Below are 12,246 nucleotides of genomic sequence, written 5' to 3'. Positions count from 1 at the left end.
GAGGGCAGCAGAGCACAACACGCTCAACATGGCTGGTGCAAGTGACAGCATGGACAGTTCTGCTGTTTTTCACAAGAGTATTCAGTCTACTTTTGATGGATGGACAGGACTTCAGGTTTTGAAATATTGATATCGTAATTGTTGACGAGTTTGTTTTGAAAGTAAAACGTATTCTCATGCTTGATAGGACGTCAAATATGAGCGAACGTGATGATGTATTATGTCTCCTCCGTGCCGGCAGCTGTTCCTTTAGTCCCACTAATTGCATTTTTATGTATCCGTAATGCCTAAATGGCAAATACATACGCATACAGCGCCATTGCATTGCAGATGTATTTTAGTGGCCTATTTCTGAGGCGCAGAGGGACATTTAAAGAGAATTACATACATTGCATGATTGTACATATGAAAGTTGAACAACAAAGAGAAAGAATGGCATATTATAACTAAGTATAGGAATATATAATATAGATTTACCCGCCCGGTGTGCGTGCGTAAGCAATTCAACATAGAGTAAAATATCCCGTTTGCGGCAGTTTAAGCATTGTTAAGGGTTTTTCCAACTTGTAAACAAATCAGGCAAATTATTTTCAACCATTTCATATATCATAGACAAGATTATTAATTAACGCAACTGTTTTCATAAAAGAAATTTACCATTGACCGACGCAGTTTTCATGATTTACCAGGGCAAAACCCGGCACAATTTTCGCCGATAAGGGCGATATGCGACGTAGTATTTCTGCTTGCGGCACGACGTACAATCCCTATGCAATACGCGCGTGCTCCGCGATCTGTAGCTGAACGCCTTCACATGTCTCGCGAACATTGCGTAAGCGCCAATTCCCATTGCGAAAGCACGTGAAAATAGCGGGCGCACATGCATTGGCCGCAAACAAGATCGCAAATCTGGCGGTGTTGTTGATGTCTTTCTCGTGTTTTTCTCATTTTTTTCGATGGTAACATCCACTTTCCGAAAAAAATGGCGGCCCACGTCGGCTCGCGAAAGTTCTATTTTACGTGAGGATATGTTTTCAAAATCCATGAACATCGAGAAAACGACAAAAAATCCAGTTTCTTGGACCATTGTTTCTTAACTGTTATGTTAAGAAGTACCGAAAATTTCGTTTTGGATCCGATATGTTGTCATTTAGGTGAGAAAATTTCACTTTCGTCAGAGATCGTGCCCATTTTAATGGTTGGTTTTTGTTGATTGCTAGTGTGTTATAGTATATGTGTAGCGTGCATACTCAGTGCAGTGCTGTGTTTAGCAGTATATTACCGTGTATGTTGTACCTGCCGTGAACGGCTGCAAGGCCGCTTACTGCCGTAGTTACTCTATGCAACCAAGCAAAGGTCCAAAACAAGATGTGAACATGGTGAACATACAGTCTGATCCTGATCGATGCTTTTTCATAATTTTAAATGTTTCAATGGTTTCTGCTGATTGGCTCCTCAGTGGAAGACACATAGACACCTCTAGTTAGCATACTCGTGAAATAGGCCCCACCACCACTGACCACCATGACCACTACACTGCTCTGTGTATCTCTATCTGTACTTTTTACGGCGACTTTCCTGTTGTGTTATACTTAATTTAGGCTAAATTTAGTGAAAGTTTACTTGTGAATTCAGCCCCACTGTTGTGCATGTGATGCGTGGCGTTCGATGGTACATACGCACAGCAGTGGGGTTTTCTTCCACAGTATAATACTCATGAATGGAGCCCCACCAAATGGTGTTTATGTGTGATTGACACAGTGGTGGGGCTGATTTCCACAAAATAGCATCTTCCGTCCTTCCCTCTTTCCTTTTTTCCCTTGTTCCTCATGCACACAGCGGTTGGGCTGATGTCATGATTTTGCCCTCTAGGGCAAGATTCGTAGCCGATAGTCTAGACCTCTAGGTCTAGTCTAGATTTATTTATTTTTTTAAACAAAGGAAAGACGGTAGTGTGGTGGACAGAATGTCACTTTGTTTGATGTTGTACAAACTTTGTTGCATATCCTATTTGGTCTTGAATTTACCATTATGGCATTGACACACAGTGTAATTTGTCTGTTGTATCAATCACTGAGGCACCTTATAGACCCCATAAAATAAAAGAAGAGTCCGTAAAAATTGTCAAATGATATGGACAGTAGACATGACACTTACAGACATGAAATAGTTGTTCAAATGCCTATAGATAATGTAGACTTCTTCTTCTTGTTTACTGTCCAACACCCCTTAGTAGGGGCCAACCGGACAGGGGGTGTGCTGGTGTTTTATTGCGCGGAGAGAGAAGTGGGGAATCTAGTTGCTATGCTCCTGGATGTACCGTAGGATTGCTGCTTTGAAGGAGTCTTCAAATAGGCCACTTCTTCAAAAGACTCTGTGTGATGTGTTGTTTTCCTAACTTGTTAAGTGACTTAATGTACACTGTAGAGTAATTCTTGCTGTTTATGGTGACACCACCATGAGACAAGATGTAATATCACTGTAAACTATCCTATCAGAAAAACTTGTATGAGAGCTATTTAAAGTAATTAAATAATTGGGACTCTCCAGTGCCGTTAGAAAATAGAAAAATTCTTGGCGATATGATCAGCAATACAAGAGTAGAATCTCACTATTTTAAAATGCTCATTTTTGTTCCTCTTTTAGATTGCAGTGCGGCAAGGATTTGGTGGACCACACAGTCAAGAAAAGGCAAGATGGATGGTTGATGCAGTCTACAATTGGTTCCAGGAGAATGGTACATGGCATACATTAGATTTGTAGTTATGTGAAAAGTTTAAAATTTTAAACTCAAAATTGATGAAAGTTATTGCTCATTACTCTTGATTACAATTTTTGGTATAGAAATTATGGATATTTGTTGTCAGAGTTTGCAGTACATACTGTATGCGCTGTGCATTCTGAAATATGACATACTTCATTATTTAACATTTTTTTTGCATAGAAACACATTCATATACAGTGCCATTAGTGAATTACTGCTATAATACACTTTTACTTGTTAGGATAAATCCAGTAACAGTACTCTTTGAAAGGAAGGGCCATTAGAAAAGTGTCTGCCCAAATAACACACCAGTATTAATAATTGGCATGCTAAAATTATGAAATCCGGCTTCATTATGACTGCAAAGTAATCAAGTGATCAGTTACAAATGTACATCACATATGTCCAACAGTGTGTAAATAGATGATGTAATTATTATCATAGAACTTAATGTTTCAATAAGCTTCATGTATAAGACTTTGCCAAGTTTACTTTGTAAATTCTGTTCGATTCATGTTGCTTTTTACTTTTTCAGAGGGAATAGAATCATTTGAATTGGAGGACTTTTTAGCTGATATCTTGGATCATGAATTTGACACGATTGCTGAAGATGACAGCTTAGCAGCGGTGAGAAATAATGTGAAGCTATTGCTTTCAAGCTGTTGCTTTCAACTTTTTTTTCTTCACATTCTGTTCAGTTTTTGAATTTGCTGTATTTTTTTTTAAACCATTAGGACGAAATGAATTGCATATACTTTCAAATTTCGTGTTATTATGTCAAAAGACAGAGACTGGTAGAAATAACCTGCAGGTATGATAAAAGTTACAGAATTAACGAGAACGACAGGTTTCTTTGTACCTGGCAAGGAAACACTTTCCTTTTTTAAGAAGACTCCAGAATGTCCTTATTCCAGCTTAATTTTGCTCCTTTATAAGTAGCATGTAAATTTTACATAATTTTTTACTTAGTTTTTTCTTTGTTGATATTTTGATTATGGTTGTGTAGAATGACTTTGTCATGTCCTTGCTAATGAGTGCTCTCTCCATTTGCAATGTGAATTTTTATTTTTCCAACTCTAGGTTTCAGAGAGCATATGCACCAATTTCCAGCTTTGTCAATCTGGCCGCGCCCAGTCTGTACTCGACAGCATTCAGAGCGCCCCCATGGCCAGGATAGGTGACTGTGTCGCAGATGCTGCAGAAAACATGGACGACGTATGTAAAATGAGTACCCGCTGAGAGACACATGCAGATTGAATTGACGTCAGTCTGTTTCCGTTTAGTCTGATGTGAGCCCTGTGTCACATCAGCTAGATGAGCAAATGATTCCAGTTACATAGCTAACATAAGAACCCCCCCCCCCCTCCCGAGAAACAATAGCAGACAAGACAATCAAAAAGTCACCTAATATATGGCATATACTGTATTCAGTTTTGAAGTTTTGTGGGCCTGCTTGGTAGCGAAGCTTTCTTGTAATATGTTGTGTCTTAAAAGGGTGCGAGGTCAAAGTTACCTGAAATGTCTTGACAGAATCACTGTGTGGCAAAGATTAACAAAGGGAGTAGGGAATATGAACACCTGGTCTCATTGTGGTGCCTTTAATTTTTTTTTACTCCTAAACCCAACAGTATGGGGATGCCATGGAGTGGGAAGGCTAGCCCAGCTCAGAAATATTTGAGAATCCCTGTAATGGAGAAAACAGTATAGGCACTGTGAGTACATCGTACACAATTTGCTGTTTTTTGTGATGAAAGAAGTGAAGGAACTTTTAAATCTTGGCAATTATCTCTGTCTACTCAATCACACTCGGTTTAATGGGTAGAGCATATTTTTGTAGCTTATTTTCTGTTGCCAATCTCCATTTGCTTCTCACTGTGAAGGATGATGCTGAGGAGGGCGGGGCAGTGCAGGATGCTAACGTCAGGGCCATGCTTGGCGGCATGGGGCTTGGGCAGTCACATGATAGGCAGAATGCAGAGTCAAGTGAGGTCAACCATGATGCACCAGATGCATCATCATCTTCAGGAGACAGCAGGGCCTCGACGTCAAGTGAGTACCGATGAAGATGCAAGAGTTGAACACATTCATACACACTCAAATTCAGTTCAGTTCAGTTCAGTTCAGTTGTATGTCAGTGCACGATAATTCACAAGTCTTTTCTATAAAATAAGAAAGGGTTCTGTTCTATTTATTTTTCATGATATGCCAATTCCTTTCTAACTGGAGGTACTAAAATAGTTTGTTTACATTTCAACGTACAGAAACAGTGCTTTTGTTTCAGGTGATTCTTTGGTAGTGAAGAATAAGGTCAGAATCTTAGCAGAATATATTGAAGTGTTGTAGTCTTTGTGCAGGAGGACATGCAGCCAGTGTCGATGGAAGGGTATTACGGTGTATAATCAAAAAGTGTGTAAGACTAGGGTGCTTACTTGAAAGAAATTCCACAGATATCACAACATGGTTTACCTATTAGACAAAATGGCTGTGATACAACAATCACTTGTGGAACAAATAAGGGTTTTAATCCTGGGAGTGCTTTTTTTTTTCTTGTTCTATTATAGACTGTTTCACTGTACAGTTCACTGCATCATCAGAATCTTTTTAGTCGAGAATAGATCTTAAAGGTAAGGGATACCTTTTACAGACCTCCCAAAATGCAGCAAAACATTAAATATGAACCTCAGGGGACTTGTTTAGGCCACTGCTGAGAAATTTGGAAGTCAACAGTTATCTACAATTTGAATAATGCACAAAACTCAACTACTCAGTAGTTCTGTGTGTCAGCCACACTTAAGCCTTTTTGTTGCAGTCTTCTGTATCTTTTATCTATAAACACAAATCTAAAAGTATAAGAGCTGATGTTATAACATATAGAGTGTGTGGCAAGAATGTATATAGAAATGTTTGTTAAGTTTTGATGAACTTTCCTCACAAAATATACATGATGGACACACATGCAGTGCATGGGTCTGCAAAGGTAGCCTAGTAATGTACTGGAATTTACGGTGAGCCCCGAAAAAAATTCAATTCAAAATCTAACGGTCAATAAAAATGTACTAAATGTTACCTTCCACTTTCAATACTTTATGGGAGTTTCTAAAATGATACTCTCTTCAACATACCACTGTATTTATACAACTCTTCATTTAAGTCATGCAAATGGGATTCCCTACCTTTAAACTTCTGATTTTTTAATTTTCTCTTTACTTTGACAGGTAAGCAAAACCCTGATGAAGACGATGATGGATGGACAGTGGTTGGGAAAAATAAAAGAAAATGACGCTTTGGGACTGTGAACAATACATTGTAAAAAGTGTTTATGTACAGTCATCAAATTTTATGTCAGCTATGCCTTATGGAGGGGCTTTGTTCTACCATATAAAAGCCTCTCCATATATATATTTCCCCCTCTCATCTTAAGCTGTGCATGAGTGTGGCTAATATGTCTTCTAGAGGGTTCCATGATATTTGCTCCTGCGACAATTGCTCCCATGAAATATGTGCTAAGCCAAACATAAATTTTACCCACAAATATGACCCTAACCCTAATCCTAATCCTCACATCAAACTAAACCTAAAACCCTAGCACAACCTTAACCCTAAGTCCTTGGGGAAGATAAGACCGGAGCAATTGTCGCAGGACAGAGAGTAGCCCATATTTTCCAGCCTTCCTAATTTCTGTCAAATTTTGTGTTGGGCATTAGGTATTGAAATCAATTGCATTTGCTTCAAGCAAGGAAAAATGATGGCAAGGGCAAATGATGTGTACTACCTCTATGACACTATACCCAGTATATTATTGTCATTTTTGATTGGGTAAAGTCTTGGCTCTGTTTAACCTCCGTCTCGAGCATTGGAGCAAGCTTGTAATACATTTGACTTGATCTAAGGCTAACGATCATTGCTAGGCCACACAGATTCTGTCGGCTGTGTTGCAAAGGTTGGTGACCTCTAGGTACAACACACACCCCAGCCATTGTTGAGGCATTGAAAGGTGTGCAGCCGTTCTATACTTACGGCAAGATGTTCAAGACCATATATTTTTAAGAGTAATCAGGGTGATCATTTCTTGCATATTTTTGACAATTTGAAATCGTACTATTCTTATGTGATATGATTACAGTGGACACACTGCATTTTAAATGTATGTCTTTTATTTTCATTACAGTAATACACCAGGAGGTGTATTAATGCTTGTATAGCAATTATAGATTTTGTGATATACAGTATATTGTATAATCATTAGATGAAGAATTGAGATCCCAATGGAATTGTATGTCCTGAGAATATTTAAGTTGACTATGGTACCACCAGAACTCACGCTCGAGTCAAGCCTAGATCACTGGGCTGAATTCACACCACCACAAATGCTTTCTTGGTGTTAGCCTTTAATCAAGGCTTCTTTGGCCTGTAATTATTCACTTTTTCTTATTAATCATGGGCTGCCTGGGACTCCTTTGAATGTTGTATGTGATTTTATAGCACCTAGTAAGTATTTTGCATGGCAATTTTGTCCTGATTAGAGGCTAGATTGGTAGGTAGGTCTGGTGTCGGTTTTAGTCTCCAGACAAAAGTTGGAGTAACGCCCTCATTTGGACAGGTGAGCCTGATCCAAACAGTGATTGAGCACCAACAGAGACTCTGATTGGTCAGCTCAGAGTGGCAATTTTGTACAATGGGAGTTCCAGTGGAAGTACAATGGTCTGTGATTCAAGACTGGCTTTATCCCTCACTGACAGATTCCTAAGAAGGGATTGTCCAAGGTGCCCCGTGTGATAGACATGATATGACATCATAATCCATGATAGTAACTACCATAGATTCAAGTGTCTGTGATGGTTACTATCATAAATGATGATGTTACAGTTACACAATGCTCTTTACTGAGAGCAAGGTTTACGTGGAGACTAGGAGATACTGTAATTTTACCATTTTTTTTTCTTATGAGGAATGAACTTTAATGTACCTTTCACTGAACCTTTGAAAAGGCAGTATAGTACTATCAGTATCCAGACCTCTGAGAAAGTTCACAATGTCAACTGGAGCATAGCAGTGTATGGTATATGTGATTACTGAATCCTGTTGTCCATTCTTAAAAAGGAAACTATGAATATGATTCTCACAGCCAATTGAAGGAGTCCTGCCTGTTGTGATATTGCTTGTTGAGTAGCTATCTAAGACACATGGTGGATTATGCATCTGCAACACTATTTCTGTCACTGTCTAATGACTTCCAGAAGTTCTGGTGTAAACACAAATAAGAATACATGTATTTGCATTTCTGCCCCCTTTACCGCCATGTTCAATGATCAGGGTTGTAGTTTCTGAGTATACAGTCGACACTGCTGAATTAAGACGACTCGGGAGTAAGACCTGTGTCCCAATCAGGCAGCTGTCCATATGATAGATGTCAAAATGTTGCATGCTACAAATGTATGTGCTTGGCTGACGTTGGGATTAGGCTGGGCTCATGGTGCTGCTAGGCTATGTGATGCATTGTCCAGCCACAAATATATACATGTAGGTATTGTCCAATATGTCATCCATGACTGGCAGAAGTTGTTGCACATTTACAGAATTTTCTTCCGTAAGTAAGATGGATGCATACAAGGTTTCTATTTTGCACAAATAGTGTAATGAAAATGCACAGGATCTTGTATGACTGATGTTTTGCCCCATTGAAGCAGTAAAAGATATCATTGCTCATGCCTTGAGCATGGCGCTGTGATACAATTTGGTCTCCATTAAAGGTGTGTTGCTGTTTATCAAAGTCCCAATAAAAAGGTGGTGGCCGTCATGGGCTGAATGCTGTACATGTATTTCCTGACCAAGATGGCACTTTCTGAATTCATATTGTATGGAGAGACTTTTAGGAAGAGCCATTTTTAGTCCGTGGTTACTCAGTATGGAAATGGCTGCAGTCTCCTATTTCTCCCATTATAAGTACATTTTTTGTCTTAGCCATTTCCTGTGAAAATCAAATATATTTTGTTTTCAATTTTCAATAACACTCCTCAATTTAATGGAATAAGTTGTTTAGGAAGTGCCTCTAGTATATTTGAAGTAGGAAATGGAGCACAGATGATGTGCAATATATCAAATGATATCAAATAACAGTTTATTTAAAAGTTATTTTAAGACATTGAAAATTGTTCGTACATGTAGTATGTACATGCCATTTAACTTGAAATTCCATGAAGTATTGAAGGAAAGTTTTCTAACAAGGATGATTTTCATTAAAATGCTCTCTCATTTAAATTTTAATTTGTGTAAAATTTCTTTGGCCTTTTTTTCCACATGAATGTGGGAAAAGGGACTAACACAGTGATCATTTTATATTTGTATTTTATGAAGGATGCAGACACAGTTTTATGTAGAAATTGTATCATCAAAATTATGAAATACAGCATTCGTCTAAACTTTGCTATTGGAGTCACCATGATACTACCAAGTGGCTGTAGTAATAACCACAGATTTGACAAATCAGCAGATCTCGTGCCATCCTATGTAAGAGATGACACTCATATTTATACTTTAGGTAGCTAAGTGGGTTTGAATGAAGCGTTTGTCTATGTCACCAGTGTATTGGATTTAAAGGGATTGTTTGCTTTTGGTTGAGACCTAATTTCAGGTTTCTAACATTTTTTTGTGAGATAATGAGAAACCTCTTATGAAATATGAAAGAGCATGTAATTCTATGAGGAATTCAATGTTTATTTGATGAAAATTGGTTTTGAAATGGCTGAGATATCCAAGAAAGACCGATTCTAATAAAGTGTGGGACCCACACTTTATTACAATCGCTGTTTTACTCTGTTTTTGGATGTTTCAGTCATTCCAAACCTGATTTTCATCAAATAAACTTTGAATTGCTCTTAAAATGATATGCTCTGTACTATATCATAAGTGTTTTCTTGGTATCTCGCAAAAAGTTAAAAGCCCAATTCTCATCTCCACCAATACTGTACCATCCCTTTAAAGAAATTGATGTATACCTATATTAGCAAATTTCTGGTTTTGAGAGCCTTTTGTACAAATCTTGTACAATGACAGAACTAATGGTCCATTTGTGGAAAAAACTCAATGGGAGGTTGTGACATGGTGCATTTATTGTATATCAGTGATACCGTGATATATTGAAGGGGAGTAAATGCTTGGCAAATGTTTGGAAGTGCAGGTGATTTTAATACAGTGGAGCCATCATAGTTGCATTGCAATGTACCATACCTGGCACATACATCATCTATCAGGGCGTATGTCATTCTCAGCACAAACTCTTTTACGTGCCAGTGAGGTGCTGATTAATAGTGTTTCCAGTATCGAAGAAACTTAGCTGCATGCCACCTGAATCTTCTGATATAATGTTGATAAAATAAAGCTGTGTAACAATTGGGGTCAAATATAAATGCTAATTGCTTCAAAAAAGAGAAACTCTGTTAATGACAGAATTAAAAATACATGTACTCTTATTTCCAAGGACGGATTTGTAGTGTTGGAAAGAAAAAAAAATCATTAAAGAGACCATTTAATAGATAGTGAATAGCACAGTTGCATTTGTTCATTAATCTCTTACTGGTAACTGCATAATACTCGCAACTTCTGCATGCATAGCGTGTGTTTATGTGTGAGTGTGTTTTAATAATGCATTTGGACACCATCATGCTGCTCATTCAGTAAAGTTTGACGAGCTCTGATCTTCAACCACCACAATATTATACTGTACAGTGACTCTGGGCTTTCCCAGGATTGGACCTATATTTGGACTTGAATCTGGAAGAAAAGACAGCGTATATTGTAGACCCAATGAACAGTTCTTGTGTGAGGCACTGGACCTCACTGTTACCACTGCACAAAGAAATATGATGCATATTGAGAGCTCTCATTGTCTGAGGCAAGAAGTTCATTTCACAAGTTGAAACCAGAAAGTAGCTATCATGTACTGGAGTGATTAATTTACCTGTGTGCAGCTTGATTCATTGGACATGGATGTGATAATAAACTCTGGGAGGCATATCTATCATCATCTCCATTTGTGCTTTCAGCCTCTTGAGTTGAATTTGAGTTACCATAAAAAGGCATACAAACACTCAATAACAGATACAGACATCCAGACTTACAGACATACTCAAATACACTCTAAGGCAGCAGACACTTTTTTGCTAGACAGTGTTAAATGATGGATGTCCGACGGATAAAACTTTGCGAAAGAGAATTATCCAGTGGTAAAAGCTGTCTCTGTTCCTGGTTGATGCTCTCATGAATAAAGTAGGGAGCAGCTGTTCGGTTTACCCGTAGCAAGGCATGTCATGTTCTAGCCTCGATTCAAGTCTCAAGGATACAAACGGATGCGAAGTGACAAGTACAAGGCAACGTACAAGTTTTTAGCAAAATGCACATCCAGCCTTCAACAACCCTACCACCAAAGGACATATTTGTCTGGGACGGTTCTCGCCGGACAATTAAGGAATACATTTGCAAATGAGAAACGGACAAGATACGTGTGTACCTCTTTACCTCACAGTCCTGCACATTTCACTGTTGGACAATATTCGGGGGGGGGGGGGGGGGGGCAAAATGGCTATATGCTGCGTACTGCACTTGCTCAAAAGAGACACATAAAATCACTTTGTAAGAGTTTGAATTAAACAAATACAATTCCAGAAGGAAACATACTCGCTATTCACAATCTTTCATTTCAATAATTTCTTGTGATTTATTGATTATCATGATTAATATAGTCACATGACAGTTGTTTTTCAAATGGTCTTGTGACCAGCATATGAGACAGTATGGCGTTTGGCATAATGATCCAATGCACTATTGCCGAATTCAACACATTATTCTTGTAGGTATCTCCTTTCTCTTTCGTGCACATTACCCACTGTAAGCTGCTGCATGTACATCATTCAAAACTGAATCTACATATACAACTGTATCAACGTTTTTGCATAACAAATAACTGAAGGCACCAACAAAAAAAAGTTAAGTCTCTACCACCCTATGCCATTCAAGTATTTGTGTGTTGATGGTCCCTTACTCCTAGAGAATTTTTGCACATGGCATCTAAGTCATCCCCATACCATATGCAATGAAAGATATGGTTTGGAGTAAGAGGGCACTTCAGAAATAAAACAGATGTTTTAGATGAAAACGAGACACCAAAATTATTGTGGCAAGGGGTGATGAAAAGTGATAGGTATTGAGTGCTTACAAAGTTGATACATAGATTCTGGCTCATTAAGCACTGCATGGTACCTCACATTAGTGAAATACGACAGCATGGCTCAAGAGAAGGAGATGTAGTATACATTGTAACTGATGCGGACTGATATTGGGTGATTAACATTTCATATTAATGCTTGTTATACACTGATGGCCATTGCACTGAATATGTTACACATATCTGTATTAGTTGCGAGTTTACACCTAAATTAGTAAGTTTTCAGCTCCTTTCTTGATCTTTATCAAACTTTTTGAAGCAG

At 38.2% G+C, this 12,246-nt stretch overlaps 1 protein-coding gene across 1 annotated transcript; it reads left to right on the top strand.

The window, feature by feature from the left end:
* Positions 1-28: 28 nt before the first annotated feature.
* Positions 29-6,320, top strand: LOC140240235 (pre-rRNA-processing protein TSR2 homolog). The gene is made up of 6 exons (XM_072320028.1): positions 29-115; positions 2,647-2,737; positions 3,300-3,391; positions 3,845-3,979; positions 4,645-4,813; positions 5,980-6,320. Exons 1-6 carry the CDS (start codon positions 29-31, stop codon positions 6,042-6,044), a joined length of 639 nt encoding a protein of 212 aa, XP_072176129.1. The 3' UTR covers positions 6,045-6,320.
* Positions 6,321-12,246: the final 5,926 nt, after the last annotated feature.

This window comes from Diadema setosum, chromosome 2 (genome assembly GCF_964275005.1).
Source record: "Diadema setosum chromosome 2, eeDiaSeto1, whole genome shotgun sequence".
NCBI lineage: Eukaryota > Metazoa > Echinodermata > Echinoidea > Diadematoida > Diadematidae > Diadema > Diadema setosum.
The sequence above is the reverse complement of the archived record's forward strand: the minus strand, read 5'-3'. Positions and strand labels throughout refer to the sequence as shown.

Coding starts and splice junctions, on each gene's coding strand:
- LOC140240235 (XM_072320028.1), top strand. CDS start 29: ATGGCTGGTGCAAGTGACAGCATGGACAGTTCTGCTGTTTTTCACAAG. Junction 3,980..4,644: donor CTGCAGAAAACATGGACGAC/GTATGTAAAATG, acceptor CTCACTGTGAAG/GATGATGCTGAGGAGGGCGG. Junction 4,814..5,979: donor CAGCAGGGCCTCGACGTCAA/GTGAGTACCGAT, acceptor TTACTTTGACAG/GTAAGCAAAACCCTGATGAA.